Raw genomic sequence first — 24,703 nt, forward strand, 5'->3', positions numbered from 1 at the left:
GTCCCTGGGTTGGGAAGATCCCCTGGAAGAAGGCATGGCAACCCACTCCAGTATTCTTGCTTGGAGAATCCCATGGACAGAGGAGCCTGGCAGGCTACAGACCATAGGGTCACAAAGAGTCGGATACAGCTGAAACAACGGAGCATGCACACACACATGCATCCCCTCCCCCTTGAGCCTCCCCCATCACACCCCTCTAGGTCAACACAGAGCGCCGAACTGAGCTGCCTGTGCCGTGTAGCGGCCTCCCGCCAGCTATGGCAGTGTATGTACATCGATGCTATTCCCTCTCCTTCCCTCACCCCCTTTCAAAGAAAGGGATGTTCCACTAAACCCTCTACAGCGTAAGAGTTTTTATAACTTTCATAAATGTACATATTTTATGTATGGAGAGAAAAACTTAAAAATTAGGAAATACCATGCACCAACTTGATTTTCTTCTACAAATTCAACATAACCTTTTTCAGAGATCAAATACAAAAGCACCGAGTAAAAGGCAGGCTGAGGACCCAGAGCCTTATCTACCCCGCCTCTTCCTCAATCCCTGGACTACCTCAGCAGAATTCTAGGCCCACATAGCTTCTCGTGTTCCTTTTAGCTCTGCTAGTCTCTAATTCCCTGTCTGTTCCTCCCTGTGGTTTCTCCCCTCTCTCACCAGCATTCACAACTACACCCCAAAGGTGGGTGAGCTAGACACTCGGAAAGCTATTCGCCAGGCTTTCGATGTGTGGCAGAAGGTGACCCCGCTGACCTTTGAAGAGGTGCCATACCACGAGATCAAAAGTGACCGGAAGGAGGCAGACATCATGATCTTCTTTGCCTCTGGTTTCCATGGCGACAGCTCCCCATTTGATGGAGAAGGGGGATTCCTGGCTCATGCCTACTTCCCTGGCCCAGGGATTGGTGGAGACACTCACTTTGACTCAGACGAGCCGTGGACGTTAGGAAATGCCAACCATGATGGTAAGGCCATGAGGGGACAGGGGATTGCTTGGCTGTCAGGAAATGAAGCCCTAAGGAGGAGCTTGGAGGATCCCATTGTTGAGTTTCCTGGTTTCCAGAGTTTCTTGTCAAACACCTGAGAACCTAAGAGAGTGGGAACTGTGGTCAACACTTGATCCATCGGAGCAGGGAGATGAGTCAGATCACTTGGTTCATGGTCTAATTGAATGGAGTCGGGAGGAAGTTTAGGCCATGACTAAGAAGATAAAGTAATGGATCAGAGGCTAGAGGAAAAGGTTAAATGGGGATTAAAGCTGAAAGTGGTAGGCTCTGGCCTGACTGATGAAGGCTTCAAAGGCCACGCTGTGGGAAGACATGACTGAGTCACCCTTACGTCGACCTCACAGGTGACTAACAGGCCCTGTAATTACTCTAGCATCTTCTGTGTAGGAGTAATAACAAGACTCCTCAGGTTGCAAGAGTTCCTCATCAGTATTTACTTGTAAGTCACTTGCTTAGTAAGTAGGCAAGTGTACATCATTATGCCCATTTTAAAGATGAGTTTGAGGCTCATATAGCATAGCTAGTAGGCAGCATTGCAGGGGCTCAACTAAAGCTTAACCACCTGGCCATGTGACCTGTAGTGAATCGTTCACACTTAGTCTCCTCATTTATCAAATGAGAGGCTGGATTAGGTGACCTCTTCTGACTCTAATAGAATAGGACTCATGTATTTGAACATTTAAAAAAGACACTGCCAAGGAGACTTCCCTGGCAGTCCAGTGGTTAACAAGGGGCACAGGTTCGATCCCTGGTTGGGGAACTAGGATCCCACATGCCACATGGCGTGGCCAATTAAACAAATAAATAAAAAATTTTTAATGTAAATAATAAAAATATAAAAAAGACACAGTCTCTGCCCTCTGGAAGTCCAGAGTCGAGTGGGGAAGACAGATGTGTACAGAAGTCACCCTGTCACAAGGCAGACTATACTGAAGGATGTAGCAGAAGTACCAAGAAAATCAGTAGGAATCTAGAGGTAAGAGGGACAGAGGATTCAATTTGATCCTATTTTAGATTATAATAGGTTAGAATCAGGATGTTAATATTCTAAGGTCTAAATCAAGTATTTTCCACATACTATATAATATGTATGTGTTATTATTATCCCCATTTTACAGATAGGTAAACTGAGGTGTAGAGAAACAGTAAGTAACCTACTAAGGTCCCTACTAAGGGCCCACAGTTGGTGAATGGGGAAATAAGGCTTCAAACCAGGTATGTCGACTCCAGAGAACATACTCTTAGCCACCATGCTGTTTCTGTGGCTCTCCCACTGTAGGGCACACCAGAATCACCTAGAAACTTTTTTTATGAATTCCAATTCCAGGCTGCAGGCCCCTGACCTCTTGCTATTCTGATTCTCTGATTCTGGGGTCAGGAATTTGCATGTGAGAATTTGCACTTGGTCTCATAAATTCCCCAAGGATTCTGAGGTAGGTGTTCAAGAAACACCATCTTAATCTGCAGTTTCCCTAAATTGCCTGATCATAAGAATCGACCGGGGTTCTTATTATAAATGTGGATTCCCAGGCCCTTTCCCTGGAGATTCCGATTCTTAAATTTGGGAATCCTTAGTGATTTCTTTGTCCTTGGTGATGCTTCAGGCTGAGAGCAGCCTTTAAACGCCCATTTCCTCAGAGGCTGTGTCTACTACAGACCACCTCCTTGAAAGCTTTTCACATCATTTCATAGATCAGGGACCAGGACTCTTGGCCTGCCTGAGGGTGATCCAGGGGATGGCCTGGCCAATGCTATGAAGCTGCTCATTCCTCCCTGTCCCCTCCCTCTTGTTTGGTCCTCCTTCCCATCCAGCTCTATTTCCTCTGCCCAGGCATTCCTTCCCTTGTGTCCTCAATGTGTTTCCCGGCTTTCTAAACACCTATTCTTTATCTTGTTCTTATTCTTGGATCAGTGTCAACCAGTTAGCGGTCTGTGCTCACTGATAAAATGTGCAGAGAGGAGAACTAACATTTTTGAGCCCCCGTTATGTGCCAGGCACTGCTAGCTGATAACAGTCAGAGCCCTGAGAGAGATAAATGAATGATTAAAGACACTCTTCCTCTGCCCTGCCCTTCCCAGCTCTGGGTTTACACTTCTACAATGCTTCTTGCTGGTGGAGACCTTGGGCCAGTCCCCAAATCCAGAGAACTTCTGGGGATGCGTGTGGGGAGGAGTGGATGGGCCCCATCCTGACACCCTCTTGTCGGTCCCACCACCTCATGACCAATGATCAACAATTCGGATAGAAATTCCAAGACAGCTCATGTCTTCTTTGGATGGGAATCAGGACTTTGCTCTGGAAAACCAGGCATGAATTATCCAGAGGCAGTTCATAACCCGGGTAATAGACTGCTGGAAACCAGAATACAGCCATTGCCTAAGGACAGCCTTTGGAAGGAGACGAAAGGAAGCAAGATTGATTGAGCACCTATGTGTTATCTCCTTTCATTTCTGCATAAACTCAGTGAGGGCACTGAATGCAGCTTCCTGGGAATTTTTTGTTTGGTGGCTTTCTTCTTTATTCTAAATTTCCATTAGGAAAAATTTCAAGCTCACAAAGTAGAAAGAATGATAATATGAGCCCCCAGGCACCAATCAGCCTAATCCAGCAATTATCAACATTACATCAGTACTGATTCATCTTCCTTCCCCCTATCTTGATTTTTTAAAATATATATTTTAAACAAATTTTAAATACAATGTCATCTTATCTATAAATACGCTAGTACTGGGCTGGCCAAAAATTTCATTCGGGTTTTTCTGTAAGATGTTATGGAAAAACCCATTTGAACTTTTTAGTCAACCCAATACATACCTCTAACAGACTTTTTTTTTCTTGTTGCTAAAAGACATTTCTTTCTACAGTAGGTCCTTGTTGATTACCTGTTTTAAATATAACACCATGTACATGTCAATCCCAAACTTCTGGTCTTTCCCTCCCTCCCACCCTACCCCACTGGCAACCATAAGTTCATTCTCTAAGTTCTAAAAGTTAAAAAAAAAAAGAAGTGAAAGTACTAATCACTCCATTGTGTCCAATTCTGTGACCCCACGGACTGTAACCCGCCAGGCTCCTCTGTCCATGGGATTTCCCAGGCAAGAATACTGGAGTGGGTTGCCGTTCCCTTCTCCAGGGGATCTTCCCGACCCAGGGATAGAACCTGGGTCTCCTGCATTGCAGGTGGATTCTTTACCATCTGAGCCACCAGGGGACCCCCTGAATTCTAACAGATTATTTTTAACATGACCACAAAATTATGATCAAACCCAACAACATTAATAATAATTTCTTAAAATCCAAATACCCAAAAATAAAATTTTTAAAAAATCCAATACCCAATCTGTTCATTTTCCCAAATCACCTAAAAATGGCTTTTACAGTTGTTTACTTGCATCAGGATCCAAACAGCATCCACACATCATTCATGGTTGACACATCTCTTAAGGCACTTTCCGTTTACAAGTCACCTCGCTTTTCTCGTCCCTGTATCTGTTGAAGAAACTGGGTCACTTGTCCTGAATATAGGCATTAGGCTCAACTAGATTCAGGTTCACTTTTTTTTTTTTCCATTTATTTTTATCAATTGGAGGCTAATTACTTTACAATATTGTAGTGGTTTTTGCCATACATTGACATGAATCAGCCATGGATTTACATGTGTTTCCCATCCCGATCCCCCCTCCCGCCTCCCTCCCCATCCCATCCCTCTGGGTCTTCCCAGTGCACCAGCCCTGAGCGCTTGTCTCATGCACCCAACCTGGGCTGGTGGTCTGTTTCACCTTTGATAGTATACTTGTTTCAATGCTATTCTCTCAGAACATCCCACCCTCACCTTTTCCCACAGAGTCCCAAAGTCTGTTCTGTACATCTGTGTCTCTTTTTCTGTTTTGCACATAGGATTATCGTTACCATCTTTTAAAATTCCATATATATGCGTTAGTATACTGTATTGGTCTTTATCTTTCTGGCTTACTTCACTCTGTATAATGGGCTCCAGTTTCATCCATCTCATTAGAACTGATTCAAATGAATTCTTTTTAATGGCTGAGTAATATTCCATTGTGTATATGTACCATAGCTTCCTTATCCATTCATCTGCTGATGGGCATCTAGGTTGCTTCCATGTCCTGGCAATTATAAACAGTGCTGTGATGAACATTGGGGTGCATGTGTCTCTTTCAGATCTAGTTTCCTCGGTGTGTATACCCAGGAGTGGGAGGGCTCACTTTTTTTTTTATATATAATTATTTCTTTTTTATTGGAGTATAGTTGATTTACACTGTTGTGTTAGTTTCAAGTTTCTAGCAATGTGAACTAGCTATACGTATATTCACTCTTTTTTAGAGTCTTTTCCCATATAAGCCATTACAGAGAATTGAGTAGAGTTCCCTGTGCTATATGGTCCTTATTAGTTATCTATTTTATATATAGTAGTGTGTACATGTCAATCCTAATCTTCCCACTCTTACCCCTTGGTAACTGTAAGTTTATTTTCTGCATCTGTAACTCTATTTCTGTTTTGCAGATAAATTCATTTGTACCTATTTCTTAAGATTCTACATATAAGCAATATCATGATACTTGTCTTTCTCTGATTTAGGTGCACTCTTACCATATCTCTCTTCCCTGTCTATCCTGAATATCAATAATTAGATGTAGGCTTCCCAGGTGGCACTAGTGGTTTAAAAAAAAAAAAAACACAAAAAAAAAACCCCTGCCTGCCAATGCAACAGATGTGGTTTCGATTCCTTAAGATCCCCTGAAGGAGGGCAGGGCAACCCACTCCAGTATTCTTGCCTGGAGAATCCCATGGACAGAGGAGCCTGGTGGGCTACAGTCCATGGGGTCACACAGATTCAGACACGATGGAAGCGACTTAGCAGGTACACACAATAATTAGATCAACAGGCCTGGCTGGATAGACTCTACTGGAGAGAATGCTCCCCAGGTGGCACTGGTCCCCCCTGTTGCATCACATTTGGGAAGCACTTGTGATGCAGGCTGTCCCACTCCTAGTGACATGAAGGTTGAATGGTTGGTACAGGTGTGTCAGCCTGACCCAATCACAATAAAATCCACCCAGGGGACTTTATTTTTAAAAGACTGCCTAAGTCCTAACCGCTCAGTCGTGTGTGACTCTTTGCCACCCCATGGAACTCTCCAGGCCAGAATACTGGAGTCGGTAGCCTTTCCCTTCTCCAGGGGATCTTCCCAACCCAGAGATTGAAGCAGGGTCTCCCGCACTGCAGGCAGATTCTTTACCAGCTGAGCTTGCTCCTTGGAAGAAAAGTTATGACCAACCTAGACAGCATATTTAAAAGCAGAGACATTACTTTGCCAACAAAGGTCCGTCTAGTCAAAGCTATTGTTTTTCCAGTAGTCATGGATGGATGTGAGAGTTGGACTATAAAGAAAGCTGAGCGTTGAAGAACTGATGCTTTTGAACTGTGGTATTGGAAAAGATTCTTGAGAAGTCCCTTGAACAGCAAGGAGATCCAACCAGTCCATCCTAAAGGAAATCAGTCCTGAATATTCATTGGAAGGACTAATGCTGAAGCTGAAACTCCAATACTTTGACCACCTGATGCAAAGAACTGACTCACTAGAAAAGACCCTGACGCTGGGAAGGATTGAAGGCAGGAGGAGAAGGGGACAACAGGGGATGAGATCGTTGGATGGCATCACCAGCTCGATGGACATGAGTTTGAGTAAGCTCCAGGAGTTGGTGATGGACACGGAAGCTTGGCGTGCTGCAGTCCATGGGGTTGCAAAGAGTCAGACACGAACTGAACTGAACTGAAGCCCTAACCACAAACTTCTTAATCAGAATCTCCTCCACCTGTGCATTTAGAAGGTGCTCCTGGAGAACCACTCCTGGAATGTGTAGATGATTCTTTTCCCCACCTCTTCGGAGCCCGAGTGAAGGGCAATCTGGCCCACCACAACTTTAGGCTAAGTTCGGGGAGTCTCCCAGCCACCCCATGTCTTCATCTCTTTCCAGTGGATCAAGCAGTGAAGTCAGCAGAGAAGAGACTGGGAGGGAGCCCAGCCCTGGGGAAGGTGACAAGACCAGAAAAGTCATAGTGCCAGCCCTTCGCAGTTACTGTAGAGACCGCTCCTCACCCCGGGAACTAGACTGGCAGGGCTGTAGGGAAAGGATCGTTCTGAGTGGTTAAGTTCACACAGGCAGTGGCAGAAGAATAGAGCAGAGAGCCAACAAACAAAAAATGCCCAGGAGGGGAACTTCCCTGGTGGTCCAGTGGCTAAGATTCCACGCTCCCAATGCAGGTTTGATCCCTGGTTGGGAAACTAAATCCCACGTGCCACAACTAAGCAACTAAGATCTGGCATAGCCAAACAAAATAAGCATATATTTTTTTTTAATTCCCAGGAGGCTGCACTCACGCCCTCACTGAGTTTCTGTGGAAATTAAACGAGATAACAACACAGGTGCTCAATCAATCTTGGTCCCTTCTGTCTCCTTCCAAAGGTTGTCCTCGGGCAATGGCTGCATTCCGGTTTCTAGCAGTCTATTGCTGGGGTTATGAGCTGCATCTGGAAAGTTTACGCTTGGTTTTCCAGAGCAAAGTTCTGACTCTTGTCCAAAGAAAACACGAGCTGTCTCACAACCAGGACTCTGAATTTTTAACAATCACCCCAGTTGGTTCTGCTGCAGGTGATCCAAAGACCACACCTGGAAAAATACTGACCATTCAGCATGGTTCTGTCCTGGCTGCTGTCACCTTACCTTGTTAAGCACAGAGCTTCCCCTTGAGGTGCTCACAGTCCTGGAGCAGATGATGTGATGGCTGTGATGGAGGGTGGAAAGAGGTCAGGGCCATCAAGATGGTATGGGTAAACTGCTGGGAAAGTGTAGAGAAGGAAGCACTTGCTGCCAGTTGGGGAAATCAAGGAAGGTTTCCTGGAGGATGTGGCTGAACACTGAAGGAGTATGGTTGTTCCAGGTGGAGGGGATAGCACTGGTAAAAGAATAGAGGCAAAAGGAAATGATTTCCTATTTTGGAGTTCTTCCCATGTGGCGATAGTGGTAAAGAAACCGTTTGCCAATACAAGAGGCATAAGAGATGTGGGTTCGATCCTTGGGTCGGGAAGATCTCCTGGAGGAAAGCACGGCAGGCAACCCACTCCAGTACTCTTGCCTGGAAATCTCATGGACAGAGGAGCCTGGCAGACTATTGTCCATAGCGTCCCAAAGAGTAGGACATGACTGAAGTGACTTAGCACATATCATTTTGAGGGGTGCAGGAGTCAGTGAGATGGGACTCACCAAAGATGGAGGTGCTAAGAGAAGGAAATGAAGCTGAGATCAGGTATACTGGAATGGCCAAGTAGACTGCTGGGTGCTTGCTAGGAGGCCCAAAGGACCTGAGCACCCAGCTCAAGGGAACGCTCCCTGTTGAAGAGAGGTCACAGCTCAACATGACCCTGATAATTAACCACGATAGTTCTGTGCCTGGAGGCAGTGTGAGCACTTTGTGTATAGCTTGCTGCTTTAATCTTCACCCCATTTTTATGACGAAGGTACCATTAGTCCCCTTGTCCTACAGAGGAAGAGATTTAAAATGTCACACTGCTAGGACAGGACAGAGCGGGACTCCTGGCAGTCTGGCCCCCGAGGACGCCCTTCCGCCCACGCCGTTTCTCTGCCTCCCGCCCTCTTGGGTGGTGAAGTCCCGAACTGCCTCCTGCTCATTAAGCACGGGGGGTCTTCTCCATCCCTCTGCTTTCCCCTCACAAGCTCCAGGAGTTCTCCTGCCCCTCTCCTCTCTCCTTCCATCTCCCCAAGCGTCCCCCACACTGAACAGGTCTCTCGGGTTTCTGTGGAGTAGTATGCTAGTTCCCCAGCTATCCTCTGCCATTTTGGTCCCTGGAGCAAATCTACAGGCCCCTTTCCTTCAAGACTTACTTCTGTTCTCTGCCGAGACCCAGCACAGACGCTCACAAGGTAATGGACGCGGGACCAAGGGTTAGAGGCTGGCCGGGTGCTCGGGCTCTGCTCCCTGGTTGCTAGCTGAGGACACCCTCCCACCGCCACCCGCCGAGGAAGAGCCCGGTCAAGAGACCGAGGCCCGAACAGCTTGTCCCAGGTCGTGGAACAGGCCAGGAGCAGAGCCAGGACTGGACCCCAGGAAGCAGAGCTGCCTCCCGCTGGCGCTAGCAGCCGCCTTTGTTTGGGATGGAGCTCAAAGATGAGCTCACCCTTCCCCGCTGCCAGAGGGGCCAGGACCTGAGGAAGCAACTGGGGGCGGCCTGGCCTCCTCATGCCAGCTTGCCCTGCCCCAGCAGAAGGCCAGCCCCAGGCTCTTGGCCAACCTTGCCCTGATCTTACCCATCCCCCTTCGCTGAAGGCACTGGTGGCATCAGCAGCGCGGGAGGCAGGCGCGTGTGCCCCAGAGGGCTCTTTCTTCCCAAGACCTTAGCCAGGAAGGCCAGACGCAATCCCCGGCCTCCTCTGGCCCTTGGGGGACCCTCAGCCAGGTGGGCGTAGGGCGAGTTGATCAGTGACACTGGGGCCAGAGTGGGTGCAAGGACTCCTGAGCACCTCCTGGGCTCCTAGCAGCCTCCCCTGCACTTCAAGGTGGCAGGAACGGGCTGTGACATGCCTTGAAAGTGAAAGGGTTAGTCGCTCAGCCGTGTCCACCCCTTTGTGACCCATGGACTGTAGCCCACCAGGTTCCTCTGTCCATGGGATCTCCCAGGCAAGAATACTGGAATGGGTTGTCATTCCCTTCTCCAGGGGAATCTTCCAAACCCAGGGATCGAACCCACGTCTCTTATTGCAGGCAGATTCTTTACCGTCTATTAGGGCTGGAGAAGGAAAGGGCAACCCACTCCAGTGTTCTTGCCTGGAGAATCTCAGAGACAGGGGAGCCTGGTGGGCTGCCGTCTATGGGGTCGCACAGAGTCGGACATGACTGAAGTGACTTAGCAGCAGCAGCAGCAGGGCTGGACAATAGAGGCAGGGCTCAAGGGACATTCAATTGCCAGAGGTTGAGGCCAGCAGGAATCTGTAACTGGACACATATGAGTCAGGACTGTTGATTGTTTGTTTTTGTTTGTTTGAGAGTCAGGACTGTTGAAATGCCAGCCTGCTCAACTTCCTGCCCCTTGGATTTCTTTCCCAAAGCCAGGGCAACTTCATCCTCACAAAGTCAGGCCCTGCCCAGTCCCAGACTTGATCAAGACACTCAGGGGAGTTGACTTTAAGAGGATCTGGTTGCTGGAACCCCAATGGCTTCATGCTTCATTTCTGGTCAATGGGCTTGTTCCGGGGACCAAGCTTCTGTCTTCAGCATGGTGACAACTGCTGTAACATGTCTTATTCTATCCAATTCTCTCACAGCCCTGCAGGGTAGATATGATCTCCCCATTGTACAGATGAGGACACTGAGGTTCTGGAGGTAGACCTTCTGGGCAAGTTCACAAAGCTGGGTGTAGGGGGAGGGTAGAGCTGGAAATGAACAAGACCTGTCCTGTTCTGGGGCCCAGCTCATGACCACTCTGCTGTGTTGCTGCCTCAGCTTCACACTGGGGATCCCACGTCCCGCTTTCAGCACCCAGACCTTGTTGTTTTCACTGGCATCTGAATCCCCGCATTGATCTTGACCTCAGGACTGACAGCGTGACCTTGCATGACCCAAGCCCCACCTACCCCAGGTCTCTGAAGATGACGGCCAGCCTGCCGCCCCCAGGACTTCCCTCTGCCCATCCTGCTCCCTCCTCCTGGCACAGGCCCTTTCTTACTTCCAGACAGACCCCTCTGATCTCCCCGCCTCTGGTCTCATCACCCACTGATCCTTCCTCCAACTGCGGAGTGATTACATCATGCCACCACCCCCACTCCTGCTCAAACCCCCCGCGGACCAAGAAGCCAATCCGAGTTCCTGAGCGGGCAGCCCGGCTGACCTCATCTCCCTCTGGCCCTCCCCTCCTGCTTTGTTCCGGAGCCAAGTGGAATGAAACTGCTTGTCCCTGGACCTTGTTTACAGGCATTCCCGCTGCCAGGAAGGCCACTCCCACCCCTCTTCCTCTTCTTCCCACTGAATCCATTCTCCTGACTAACTTCTTATCTTTATAGACTTACCTGAAGCTTCACCTCTGTGAAGCTCTCCCTTGAACATCTTCCTTCCAAGTGTTAATAACTTCTCCCTCCTCCTCAGAATCCTTGCTTGACCCCTGGAGACAGCTATTGAAGCCCCTGGAACACTAATGTCACTTATTTTCTTTCCTCTGCCCCTACCACTGCCACTGTATGGACAGTTCTGGAAGGCAGGGACATGTCTTGATTTCTCTGTATGTCCCAGTGTCCGGCTCAGGGCCTGAGACAAAGTTTATGCCGGGTGTTGCTGAAGTAATGGATTGACTGACGCTGACACCTAAGTGGGTGCCCCGGGCACCTCCCCGTCTCGCCCTCTGCAGGGAACGACCTCTTCCTGGTGGCTGTGCATGAGCTGGGCCACGCGCTGGGCCTCGAGCACTCCAACGACCCCAGTGCCATCATGGCGCCCTTCTACCAGTACATGGAGACGCACAACTTCAAGCTGCCTCAGGACGATCTCCAGGGCATCCAGAAGATCTACGGTGTGTGGAGGGGAGAGGGCCCACCCTTCCTGCCCTGGAGGCTGGGCTGTCACTGCCTGGGCGGAGGGGGAGGATGGGGAGCACTGCAGTCTCTGACCACTGTCTGACCTTTAGAGACCTGTGGTGTCTTTGCTTAACCAGAGAGGGCAAGGCTGCTCCCCACCTCCCTTCCTGAACACTTGGGAAACCTAGGGGAGGGTCCAAGCTGTCACTGGGAGGGACAAAAGTGACGAGCGGGCCACCCTTTCCCCCTCCTCCGCTTACCTTCCCTCCACGCACCTGCCCTTACCTTCTGTGGTTCCCTCTCAAGGGGTCCCACCTCAAGCCAAGAGATTCACACGTCCACCCAAGTAATGGTGGTACAACAGGATGAGTATTATCACCAGAGCTTTTTGCTTAAACAAGAAAAAAAGAAACTAGGCTGATTATCTTGATGAGATTTGAGGGGCCTGCTACCATGCCCCATTCCATGCTCTGTTCACACTGGTGTGGGAAGTTCTTGTTCTTGTCAAGGTGGTTGAGGCGGGAAGGCCTGTTTATTAGAGCAGATGCATGTCCATATAGCACGACCCCCACAGACCCCAGGATGTGGAGCGTGGGAGGAGGGCTCCGTCTGGGGCCCTGAGGACCTCACAGAGGAGGTGGCCTCACCCAAAGCCTGGAGGATGGGTAGGATCTCCATAGGTGAAGCCGTGGAGGGCTGGATAGGTGGTGGGAACTGCAAGGTGTTTTGAAAATAAAATGGACCGTATTTGCTGACAGAGTAGACATGGGGGTGAGGGGATGGATTATGCCAAGGTTTCTGGCTTTTGTAATTACAGAGCAACGGGATTGACTCCCATCACTCAGAGATCTGGGCTGGGATATTGATTTGGATCTTTGGTGTTCAATATGGTAGCCACTAGCCACATGTGGCTATTTAAATTCATATTAATTAGAATTAAATAAAATTAAAATTTCAGTTCCTCTGCCATGCTAATAATTAGTCAGTCATTTCAAGTGCTCAACAGCCACACGTGGCTAGAGGCTGCTATACAAGACAGTGCAGATATAGAACATTTATGTCATCACAGAACATCCTATGGGGCAGTCTTTACAGCCGAGAACCTAGAAGAGATCATGGAGGGCAGTGATTCTCAACTTGGCCTTCCATTGGAATCATCTTGGGAATTGAATTTTAAAAAATACTGTTACTCAGGCTTTGCCCCCAGAGATTTGCTTTTAATTGGTCTGGGGTGCCTTCTGAACATCAGGGTTTTCAAAGTTTTCCAGGTAATCCTAATCCTTGCAGCCCAAGTTGAGAAGCACCTAGGGACCAAAACAGAGAGATGAGAAGAGGGCCCAGGGCTATGCTGATCTGTAGAGCAGAGTGGATGAGGAAAGACTGCCAGCAAAGAAGGCAAAGCCGGAACAATCCACAGAGGCAGAAGGAAAACCAAGAGAGTGCAGGCTTCTGGAAAACAGAGAAGAGTGTTTTAAGGAAAGCATTTCTATGATCTTGCTACTCCAAGTGTGGACCTCAGACCAGCAACTTTGGCCTCACCTGAGAGCCTGAAGAAATGCAGAATGGCAGCCCCACCCCACCCCCACCGCCAGATACTCTTTTGAGTCCCAGTCTGCATTTTTTATCAAGACCCCTGGATGATTCATATGGACATCAAAGTCTGAGTCAAGTAACTGTTGGATTTGGCAACTTGGAGGTCATGGGTGATCTTGACAGGAGTTTCCACGGGTGACGGGGCAGAGGCCGTGCTGGAGCAGGGTGAAGAAAGAGGGGAGCAGGGAGGGAGGGTAGGGGACACGGAGCCTAAGAAGGGATACCTACTCTCTCTCGTAACAGGAAAAAAGAGAAGATCCCAGCTTTCGGGGGTGGGAAGATGAGCATTCCCATTTAATGGCCGTTTTCATCTATTTTCTGAAAGATTGGGGCAGTAAACAATGGGCAGGGGGGACAGGATAGGAGGCGGAAGTGTGACAGGCTTGTCTCACATTGCCTGGGCGATGCGGTGGAAACAGCAGTGCCCCCACCCTAAGACGCAGCCCCTCTCTCCAGGACCCCCGGCCGAGCCCCTGGAGCCCACCAGGCCCCTCCCCACGCTGCCGGTCCGCAGGATCCACTCACCGTCCGAGAGGAAGCATGAGCGCCAGCCCAGGCCCCCTCGGCCACCCCTCGGGGACCGGCCAGCCACACCGGGCGCCAAACCCAACATCTGTGACGGCAACTTCAACACGGTGGCCCTCTTCCGGGGCGAGATGTTTGTGTTTAAGGTAGGACCTCGGTGCTCCCACCCCTTCCCTCACCGTGGGTGGGAGACAGCAGCTGCTCTGGGATTAGGCCTGCAGGGGGGCCCAGATGGACGGGAGCAAGTCCAGCAGCCAGGACATGGGGTCTCTTCCTGGCGCTGCTGGGTCAGTGGACTATGTTTTCAAGAGTGAGTGGGGAAGATGGGTGAGCCTGCCCCTTCCCAGGGGTCAACGCTGGGGAAAAAGTGCTGGAGACTGGCCTCTGGTCTGTGACTCTAGCAAGTCATGTCCATTGTCTGGATCTCGGTTTCTCCCCCTGAGAGCTGGGGGAGTCATTTCCTCTAACGAAGGGTGTGTGCAGATCCCCCGAGTCGTGGCTGTGACAACAGCGGCTTGGAGTAGGGGCTGGTGCAGCCATGGCTGAGTCTGTGTCTGGGTCCTGGCAGGGCTGCGAGGATGATCCTGAGGCGCCCCTGACAGAAAGCTGGCCAGGCCACGTCCCTTGTCCTGCTCTGGTCTCTCTAGCCACGGGCTGGCAGGGTGGCGGCCTGCTCCTGTGTTGCAGTTGGGCTGTCAGGGAAGCCGACTCTGGGACAGTGTTTGGGATGCAGGGTTTTTTGTTTTTTGCTTTTTGTTTTTTTTTTTAGATTATTTTGATGTGGACCATTTAAAAGTCTTTGTTGGATTTGTTACAATATTGCTTCTGTTATATGTTTTGGCCTTTTGGCCCTGAGGCACATGGGCTCCTAGTTCCCCAGCCAGGTATCGAAACTATGCCCTCTACAGTGCAAGGCAAAGTCTAAACCACTTCTGCCAGGGAAGTCCTGGGATGCAGGATTTTGACTAGGATGCACCTTTGGGACCCACATCTGTGGGAAGGAGAGGGAGGCCTGGTGGGTCAGGAGAAGAAGACATTACTGAGTAGCAACTAGGCCCACTAGAGGGACTTCCCTGGTGGCTCAGACGGTAAAGAATCTGCCTGCAATGCAGGAGTTTGAGCCCTGGGTCGGGGAGATCCCCCTGGAGAAGGAAATGGCAACCCACTCCAGTATTCTTGCCTGGAGAATCCCACGGACAGAGGAGCCTGGTGGGCTTTAGTCCATGGGATCGCAGAGAGTCGGACACGACTGAGCAATGAACAATACTCACAAACCCACTGCAGACCTGGCCACCCCCGTAGAGAGCTCTGGAACTAGAACGGCCTGTCAGAGTTGTCCCACTTGGGCCCCAAATGGCTGGAAATTTATTCAGTCCCTGGACAAAAGAGGCCGTGACCTTGGGGGAGCTCTCTGGAGCTGAGGCCATCCCTAGAGAGGTTGACAGGTGAAAATTGCCTGCTGACCACACTCCCAGCCCCCAGGACGAGAAGCCCTCCACTGACGGGGATCTGGGCAGCGTGTCTCCAGCACACTGGGGGATTGTGGAGGGCTGCCCCACCCCACCCACCCTTGTGGATTCTCCCCAGCAAGCTTTGAGTTCTGACTAAGAATCAGGTGACAGAGGTCCACTCCAGTCCTGCTCTGACTGTGAGGCTCAAAGGAAGTTACTAGGCCTTTCTTAAGACTCTGTCTATCCCAGATCTACTTAACAGGAGTTGTGAAAGTCAAAATAAGGTTTAAAAAGCTGGATGTGAAAGTGCTTTGTAAGACACCAAAAAAAAAAAAAAAAGCAAATCTTCTCTAGCTTTTGAACCATCTTTTATGTATCATGTTCATTCTTCTATACCCTCGGATCCTCCAGCTGAATGATTCCTAAGCAAGTCTGGGTTGTATCATTCCCATTGACACATAAGAAAACTGAGGCCCTGGGAAGTTACGGGCCTCGCCCAGAGTGCCTACCAACCAGAACTGCAGTAGGACAAGGCACCAGTGTGTGGAGGAGGGCTTTTATCCACACTTGGCCTGTTGAGCTACCATTTAATCAACATCAGCTATGTGCCCCGTACTGTTCTAGGCACTTCACCTATAATCTCTCATTTTTCCCTTATTACCTGGCTCACATGGCAAAGAATCTGCCTGCAACGCGGGAGACTAGAGTTTGATCCCTGGGTTGGGAAGATCCCCTGGAGGAGGGCATGGCAACCCACTCCAGTATTTTTGCCTAGAGAATCCCATGGACAGAGGAGCCTGGTGGGCTACAGTCCACGGGGTCGCAAAGAGTCGGATACGACTGATCGACTAAGCACAGCACAGTGCAGGTGAGGCTCTTCATGTACTGAGCCCCAGGCCATGCAATTGTAAGAGGATGAACCTGAACTCACAGCCAGGGCTTGCGGGAATTTCCACAGCTTGCTTCCCATGGTCCTTGCGCTGCTTGCCAGCTGGAGCCAGCCATGAGGCGGGCACTCTGCCCAGCATCAATGAGCGCCCCCTGCTGCCCAGCCTCGGGAAGGGCCCCTCTGATGTCAGTAACTGTCCACTGCCCTCCTGTGGTCAACCCGGGCACGGCAACATCCTTTCCAGCTCCTCCACGCTGCCTCCTCTTCCCCCTAGGTCTGTCCACCAACTCTGTCTCATGGCCCCTTGGGCAACAAGAGCCATTGGGTGCCTTATTGAAGACAGGTGATGAGCATCCTGGCTTCGTCATTGGGCTCCGAAATTTAGATGCAGTAAATGGACAGACTTCATGGAAGCTTGCAAGGGGGGGACAAGGGGAAGGTGTTGGGTTGTTGGGGCCTGAGTCCCAGGGCTCAGATCACTGGGTTCAAAGGCTATGCCTCTTTCTTTCCTCATTTTAACCCCCAGGATCGCTGGTTCTGGCGCCTGCGCAATAACCGGGTGCAGGAGGGCTACCCCATGCAGATCGAGCAGTTCTGGAAGGGCCTGCCCCCCCGCATAGACGCAGCCTATGAAAGGGCAGATGGAAGATTTGTCTTCTTCAAAGGTAACATGGTCTGTACGGAGGGGTGGGACAGTCCCTTCCCTTTTCGGGCCGCCCTTTCTCTACCTTTGAAGAGGCGGGGCGGGGCACGGGGGTGCCGGGGGTGCGGGTGGGTCTCCTGCCACTGACATCTGACAGGACAGACACCTGCAGGCAGTTAAGTCAGGGAGTGACCGTTGAGGGTTTCTATGTGCCAGAGTTGGCGGGGTGACAGGCCTTACCCACACAGGGTAGAGGATGTTGGACAGGCCATCCATGCTCCACGGGAGGCCACCGCCTCAGCTCTGTGAGAGCTGGAGGGAGGGGCGCACAGGCTGGAGCGTCAGGGAATGCGGGAGCGGGGCTAGCTGTCCGGCTCACCCAGCAGGTGCTGGGTTGTTTCACTCCAGTTGACTTGGCCAGGCCTCAGAAGGATAAGATACAGGTAGTGAGAAGCGAGGGAAGCATTCCAAGGGGAAGGAAGAACATGGCCAAAGGGGTAGTTCAAGTCCTTTTAGAAAACCCACTGGATGGCCATGGAGTGGCACGCGAGAGCCATGCCTGGAAAGGTAGTTTAGGGGAGAGTCCTGAGAGCCCTGGTTGCCCAGCCAGACTGTGGTCTCGATCCATGAGGTCAGTGCTGGCATTCACTCTTCGCCTGTGAGCGGCAGAGAGCCAGAGGGCAGGCGGCAATTGGGGCAGAGGTGAGAAGCCGTTTCTGGAGTTGAGGATGTCGCTGGAGTTGAGGAGGGCGATGTCTCTAAGGCTTGTGCCGGGAGGAGCAGTGAGGTCAGGAGATGGAAAAGGCCTTGTAAGAGGCTGAGTGCTGAGAGGAGGAGGAAAGAGAGGACCAAGGGTGATGCCACCTTCTTGGGGATGCTGCAGGGCAGAGATGTGGTGAGGGAGGGAGCCCTCGCAGTGGAGATGAGGAACTCTGGAAGGAGACCTGGAAATTCCCAGAGGTCGGTGGGCAACCAGGGTCTTGGGCCTGGGGCCCAGGGCCACTGGGAGAGCGGCCATGGGCCACAGCCTCAGAGCTGGGTGTCACTGGTGGAAGGTGAGTACTTGTGTGTGTGAGGCCAGGAGAGGCTGAGGTCACCCAGAAAGGAGAAAGGAGCGAGTCACATGAAACAAAAAGAGGGTGGGGCACAGACCTGGGGCAGCGTGGGTCGAGTTGCCCAAGATCTGAGACTAGATTCCGGCTTCTTGCCCTCTAAGCTCTGCCTGGGCCAAGGGGCCCCAGCCTCCCTCGCCATGGGGATCAAACAGGCCTAGGGCTGTTTCCCCTGGACACTGGCTTCATGAATGACTTCGGTCCCAGTAAATGATGGGCAAGTGGATCTAACTACAATCTCCGGCACTGAATGACTGAGGAAAGCTAACCCTGGGCTCCTCTTGGCCACAGGTGACAAGTACTGGGTGTTTAAGGAGGTGACGGTGGAGCCTGGATACCCCCACAGCCTGGGAGAGCTGGGCAGCTGTCTGCCCCGAGAAGGCATTGATACAGCTCTGCGCTGGGAACCTGTGGGCAAGACCTACTTTTTCAAAGGCGAGCGGTACTGGCGCTACAGCGAGGAGCGGCGGGCCACGGACCCCGGCTACCCCAAGCCCATCACCGTGTGGAAGGGCATCCCCCAGGCTCCTCAAGGGGCCTTCATCAGCAAGGAAGGATGTGCGTAAGAACCTGGCCGGGTTTGGGGGGATCTGGTTTAGCGTAGGTCTCATCGGGGTCCACCCACGGGAGGCATACTCTCATGGTATCCAGGTTTGAGAAATATCACCTGGTGGCAAAGACAACCACCTCATATCGACCCACATTCACACAGTCACTTAATCTTCTCTTAACCGCTGCCAAGTCACAGTTTCTCATCTGTGGATATCATTCACAACTGAGAGAGGTTTTCATAGACTGACTTCATTCCCTCAGGCAGCATTTCTCAGGCAGAGGTCCTCAGGAGTACTCTAGGAGTGCCTTGAGTTACCAGATCTGAAATGATGGATGTGGAGGTTCAAAGGGCTTTTTCACAGGGCTTGAAGATAACAGAGAGAAGCCTTTTTAAATTTTTTTTAATGTATGAGATATTTTCTAAGCTTCTCCTGGGTGGCAGGCTGACTCAGAGCCTCTCACCACTAGACTAGAAGCTTGTCAAGAAGAGGGACTGAGGGAATGCTGTGGTAGTCCAGTGGTTAGGACTCTGTACTTCAATGCCGAGGGCCTGGGTTCAGTCCCTGGTTGGGGTACTGAGACCCCACAAGCTGTACAGCACAACCAAAAAGAAAACGAAACAAAGAAAAAAAGAGGGGCTGGGACGTGCCGAGCACGTATCCATGAATGTTTGAATTCATCTCCATTGATCTGGTCAAAAGCAGACTCTGGAGCCAACCTGGCTGGTTTCATATCCCTCCCCCACTACTCAATATGAGTTTGGGCATAGCACTTAAGTTTCTTCATCTATAAAATGGGGATAATGATGGTCCCTACTTCACAGAGCTTTGTGAGGATGAAGATAAATTACTTAGAGCAGTTGGCCCATGCCACCTAAGTTTCAGCTGTTATCATTATCATCATCTTGTTGGGATGTTTTAGTTTTTATGGAATGACAGGAGGCATTCATTCACTCCACAGTAATTACTGAGAGCCAGGTTGTGTGGGAGGGCTGGAGATGGAGCTTGGAATGAGACATGCATTGCATCTCTGGCTCCGAGCCTAGAGGCAAAAAAACAAGTAAGGTGGCAACAAAGGCAGTAAGGGAAAGCACTTGGGAGAGAGTATCTGAGCAGAGGGCCTTGTGAGAGGGTAGTCAGGAAGGGCTCTCCAAGGAGACGTCTCTGATAAGAAAGACAGGGGCTAACAGGGGTGGAGCTGCTATTTGGTGGCTCTCCTGTGTAGCTGATGCTTTACACATGTGGCCTCACTCTTCGGGGGAGCCTCAAAGACAGGTGACATCAGGAACCTTAGCCAATGAAAGTCCCAGCCAGGGTGAGGAGCCGGCCAATGGGAGAACGTTGAGTCAGTTGTTTGCATCAGGACTGACTCTGCTGATAAGGCTGCTGCAGGGAGCCTTGTGGTGGCTGCCAAGCCCTGCTACCTCCTTTCCTTCCATCCCCTCCCCCAGCAGGGTCCCAGCGACCCTGCAATCTGTGTTGTGAAGTCATGTGTGCCAAGCCCCCAAAAAGGCACGGTAGTTACCAAGAGGTGCCACTGTCGACAAAAGAATTCTGGCTCTTTGGCTCAGGCACAGCCCTGGAGCTAGCTGTGGAGGCAGCGCTGTCCAAGCCCTGAGTGGGGGTTTCATCTGACCCATGTGGGGGTGGGGGGGGCATGAGGGGGTATAGACATAGTACAACAGGGCTGAGACCCCAGGCTGAGAAGGGTCCTTGTCTGGGAAACACAGAATTAACTCACCAGTTCTACCTAAAGCCCCTCAGTGGCTCCCCAGCACCTCTGAGATGACAGGGTGGGCTGCTCCGGGTCTGGGTGCCTCTGCAGCTGGGCAGGTCATAGTCCCTGACCAGCCACACCCTCTGTGGGGTGTGCCAGGCACTCCAGGTCTTCCAGCACGCTGCTCCCACCACCGCATGTGCCCACCCCCACTTTCGGAGCTGCTCTGCGCTCCTCCTGGGTGAGAGAGGTACCCCCTCCTCCACACTGCCACAGCCCCTGTGCCTTTTCATGCTAGCCCAGAGCAGGTGCAAGGAAGTGTCTGGGATGGTGATGCTGGGCCATGTTTCTACAGATTACACCTACTTCTACAAGGGCCGGGACTACTGGAAGTTTGACAACCAGAAGCTAAGCGTGGAACCAGGCTACCCGCGCAACATCCTGCGGGACTGGATGGGCTGCAACCAGAAGGAGGCAGAGCGGCGCAAGGAGCGGAGGCTGCCCCAGGACGACGTGGACATCATGGTGACCATCAATGATGTGCCGGGCTCTGTCAACGCGGTGGCCGTGGTTATTCCCTGCATCCTGTCCCTCTGCATCCTGGTGCTGGTCTACACCATCTTCCAGTTCAAGAACAAGGCGGGCCCTCAGCCTGTCACCTACTATAAGCGGCCGGTCCAGGAGTGGGTGTGAGCAGCCCAGAGCCCTCTTTGTCCACTCAGTCTGGCCGGCCAGGCCCTTCCTCACCAGGGTCTGAGGGGCAGCTCTGGCCACTACCCACCGGGGCCAGCAAGGCCCTAGGCCAGCGGTCACGTAGCTGAAGTGGTGGTGCATTGGCCTGGGCTGAGCATGGAGCAGGGAGTGATGGCGGCTGTGCCCCAGGGTGGGTGCCTGGTGCCCAGCTGCCAGCCTTCTGTCCTGGGTAACCGCTCCCTACTCCAGGGAACAGGCCAGGCCCCGTCAGGAGGCAGAGCCCATGCCAGGAGGAGGCCCTGAGGTCACTGCGCCCCGTGGTGTCCATGAGGCACCATGGCGCCATACCTGGCTGGACCCAGCACCTTCTGTGGGAAGCCAGCACAGCTCTCGGCCCCATCTGGGAGATGCCACCAGTCCTGGTCCCCCTTTGCCAACACCTGCTGGTCAGATGTCCCCCCACCCCACTCCCACTGTCCTCCACGGCTACAGGACCCCTGCCGCCGACACAGTGGGCAACAAGCCCGGGTTTCCCCTGCTGGCCACAGCAGATCCCTCAGGAAACCTGCTCCACAAGTCAGGGTCTCCTCGGAGACCCAGAATTTAGGGTCACATGCTGCAGGCAGGGCTGTGGCCCAGCTGGGTCTGACAAGGACCCAGCTGTCACGTCGTGAATATTTTAATGTCCTGTCACTATTGTTTAAAGTCCCATTTTGCAAAGGCTGCTTGAGGCTTTAGGTGAATTAGCGGTGACTGTCTTGGCGAGGCCAGCCCTCCCCGCAGCGATAAGGACCAAGGTGCTGTTAAGGCCACTCCAGTGCCCCGACACCCCAGGAGCTGGGCCCTGCTAATGAGGCCACCGGGTGGGAGCAGGAGCTGACCCCTCTCTGGAGGCTGACCTAAGTTTGTAGCTGTCCTCTACTCTCCCGTCTCTCTCACCATCCCCCAAGTCCCTGCCCTGCTCCTGCCCTGCTCCAGCCTGTTGCCTATGACCTGAGAGCTCAGCCTGATTGGTTAGGTGAGACAGAAACGACTCCAGGCCAACACTCTCATGACCCTCGGGGAAGGGGCCCAGGGCAGTCTTCTGAAATGCTCAGAGCCCGCACCCCTAGGTGCCCTGAGACCAACTCAATTTCTCAGCCCAGAAGCAGTGTTTATACCATGAGCTTGGCCCCTGCTAACCCAGCTCTCTGGGCCCACCACCCTGCACTGCTCTTCGGAAAAGGGCACCCATAACTGCTAACAGCCCCTAGCCTAGGGGCCTGCCCTTCACTGTCTCTGGCAGGAATTCCTAGGGCTTGGCTTGCCTCATACCAATCCAGGAAGAGGCAGACCTGCTTGTCGCTAAGGAGCCAGAGGCAGGACCAATGGGCTCAATGATGTCCATGGGCTCTCTGCCAAATCCAAGAGGAGATATCAGTCTTTGGGGGTGCTGGCAGGGCCTCTGAGCCTGCACGGGCCTTGCCCCCAACCCTGTGGCCTCTGAGCTTTGGGTCTGCTTAACCTGTAGCAGACAGGGCCTCTGGGAGCCATCTTGAGCAAAATCTCTCTTGTCCCAGAGACACCTATATGGGTCCACTGTGTTCCGTCATCATCCTTCTGTTTTTTTTTTTTTTCTTCTCATTTTGGTCAAGGGCGGGCTCCCTGGGGCGGGTGGGGAACAACTGCGGAGATATTAGTGATTCATAGGTTTGTACAGTGTTTTATACTTTGCAAAGCACTTTATTAGCTCACCCCTGTCCACTCACATGTAATTCATGTAGTCCTTGGGAGGCCAAGGATAACTCTCACTGTGCCCTCAAACACAGCACAGAGAGGCTGTTAGTTGCCCAGGCCATTCAGTGGGCTTGCTGGGCACTGGGTGCCCACCTGTGGACCCCTCCAGGGTCCAAGATGAGATCTGAAGTGTCTCTTTTATCCGTCTTTCCTCGGCCTCCCTTTCCCCTTCCCTGGTCCCTCTCCACTCCTCAGGTTGGTGCTCTCACATCGCGAAAGCTCTAGGCCCCCCAGGCTCCCCACTGGCTCCTGGTACTACTGAGGTCAGCTGAAAAAGAGCAGGAGATGGAGGCAGGCAGCCCAGGCTGCAGATGTGAGGAACGCAGGGCCAGGCCCAGAGAAGGCTCAGCCTGGAGGCTTCCAGTCATGGATTCTCCTGCCTTGGGGTCATCTGTTTGTCCATCATCCCAGGACAGGGCAGACAGACAGAGGGGCAAAGCACTGGGGACCCCAGAGCCCAGCTTCCCCTCAGTCTGGGGAACATCACAGCATTTCAGTGTCAGTCACATTTTAAACTGATCAGCCTTTGTATAATGTTTTTTAAATCATTTCTAAATAAAACAAAAATACAGAGTGTGTCATTTCCCTGGACTGTCGGAACAGGGATCAGGTTCTGAGTGGCCTAAAGAAGCTTCTGGGAGACAGGATACTTTGGGGTGTCTGGGAGCTGCCCCACACATCTCATCTGCCAGTCCCCAAAATCAGATGCCCTCTCTCTCCAAAAGGGTGGCCCTGGAGGCCCTCTGTGACTGGGGTCCCAGTGATACAACCGGATAATGCCACGGTGGACACCCAGGATGGCGCCTCTCCCAGAAGAGGTATGGATGGGCAGGTTCACTGCAGCAAGGTCTTTTCTGAAGTCAAGACACAAGATGCTATGACCAAGACAAAAGCAAGAGCCTAGTTCTTGGTGACAGGAAAAACTGAGGTGAGGTGAGGTCAGTAGCCTTGGGGTCTTCTTACCAAGAGTCCTGACCTGGTTCTGGAAGCCAGTGACGGGAAGCCTGCCCCAGGACCCAGACGGCCGGAGAAACTGTGGGGTGGGCAAGAACACGAAGGTCTGAGCGAGTCTGGGTGCAGGCTAAGAAGCGAACAGATCCAGGGTAGCGGGAAGGGCCGGAGGAAACACGGCGCCCTGAGGCCAGGCTGCGGAGGCTTCCTTCCAGTCCCCCTCGGGCTCCCCGACTCTCCGCGCGCCTCCAGGGTGGGCGAAGGTGGGGAAAGACAAGGGCCCGACCAGGAGAAGCGGGCCGGACGACAAGAGGCGGCGGGTGCTAACTGCGGAGGGCAGCCAGTCAGTACCAGGAGGTGCACGCGATGAGGAAGCGCACGTCGTCCAGCGGCCCCCAGGGACTGGGCTCTGGCCGGGGCTGAGCAGGGTCCTCCGGCGCCGCAGGCTGGGGCTGGGGCTGCGGCTGGGGCTGCGGCGGCCCCGCGGCGCCCTGGCCACCGCTCAGCTGACCGCCCATGTTCTGCAGGAGGAGAGGCCCATCAGGTGCGGGGCCAGCCACACACCAACCCTGCCCCGCCCCGCCCCGCTGGGGCCCGCCCCTCACCTCGCACCGCCGGTTCCGAGCCTCAGGTCGGAACGGTCCCAGCGCGGGTCTCCGCTGCCCGCTCGCCCGCACAGCGGCGTCTGGAGGCACCGGCGTCCTGACGTCACGGCGCACGAACCACGCCCCCTGAGCGCCTCGGAAGGTTTCAGGACGCAGGGGCGGGGCCCAACGTACCCGACCCCACCCACCAGCAACGGCCAAACCTGCCCCCGAGACCCGGGGCCCCGCCCCGCGAGCAACTCGGAGACGATGGGATCCGCCCCAACTACCCACGCCTCTCCAAGGCTGGCTCCACACGCACCCAAGGCCCTAAGGCAAAGGGCGGGAGATGAGTGTGAGACTCTCCAGGGCACCTAGCAGCCAGGCCAACAACCTCCATCCACCACTGCGGGTCAAAGAGGACAAGGCTGCCCTGTGGCCAGGTGACCCAAAGCCCTTCATGATCCTCACACTGGCGTAGGGGAGAGCTGAAACAGACTCATTCTTTGAAGCCAAGAGAATGAGGCTGAAGTTGTGTGGAAAATGGGAGTATAGGGGAGGGTTTCTTTCTCTTGTCCTGGGATGAAGCTGCCCATCTAATGAAGG

At 52.5% G+C, this 24,703-nt stretch overlaps 2 protein-coding genes across 2 annotated transcripts in view; one reads left to right on the forward strand and one right to left on the reverse strand.

Moving 5' to 3' along the window:
* MMP24 (matrix metallopeptidase 24) overlaps positions 1 to 22,370 on the forward strand; it is a 51,925-nt gene extending 29,555 nt beyond the window's left edge. Inside the window, exons 5-10 of the mRNA XM_061125694.1 lie at positions 659 to 963; positions 11,447 to 11,608; positions 13,662 to 13,876; positions 16,597 to 16,735; positions 18,117 to 18,383; positions 20,449 to 22,370. Of these exons, the coding sequence (XP_060981677.1) occupies positions 659 to 963; positions 11,447 to 11,608; positions 13,662 to 13,876; positions 16,597 to 16,735; positions 18,117 to 18,383; positions 20,449 to 20,786 (1,426 nt within the window). The 3' untranslated portion in view covers positions 20,787 to 22,370. The remainder of the gene's footprint in view (positions 1 to 658; positions 964 to 11,446; positions 11,609 to 13,661; positions 13,877 to 16,596; positions 16,736 to 18,116; positions 18,384 to 20,448) is intronic.
* Positions 22,371 to 22,476: 106 nt separating this feature from the next.
* MMP24OS (MMP24 opposite strand) lies at positions 22,477 to 24,348 on the reverse strand. Its single transcript, XM_061127137.1, has 2 exons — positions 24,119 to 24,348; positions 22,477 to 24,034 (listed from the first exon to the last, which is right to left on the reverse strand). The coding sequence occupies exon 2, from the start codon at positions 24,029 to 24,031 to the stop codon at positions 23,858 to 23,860; it is 174 nt and encodes a 57-aa protein (XP_060983120.1). The 5' UTR covers positions 24,032 to 24,034; positions 24,119 to 24,348; the 3' UTR covers positions 22,477 to 23,857.
* Between the last annotated feature and the right edge of the window lie 355 nt (positions 24,349 to 24,703).

The sequence above is a fragment of the Dama dama genome, chromosome 23 (assembly GCF_033118175.1).
Source record: "Dama dama isolate Ldn47 chromosome 23, ASM3311817v1, whole genome shotgun sequence".
NCBI lineage: Eukaryota > Metazoa > Chordata > Mammalia > Artiodactyla > Cervidae > Dama > Dama dama.

What these genes read in the sequence shown, in the direction of transcription:
- MMP24OS (XM_061127137.1), bottom strand. Translation starts at nt 24,031, where the DNA reads ATGGGCGGTCAGCTGAGCGGTGGCCAGGGCGCCGCGGGGCCGCCGCAG.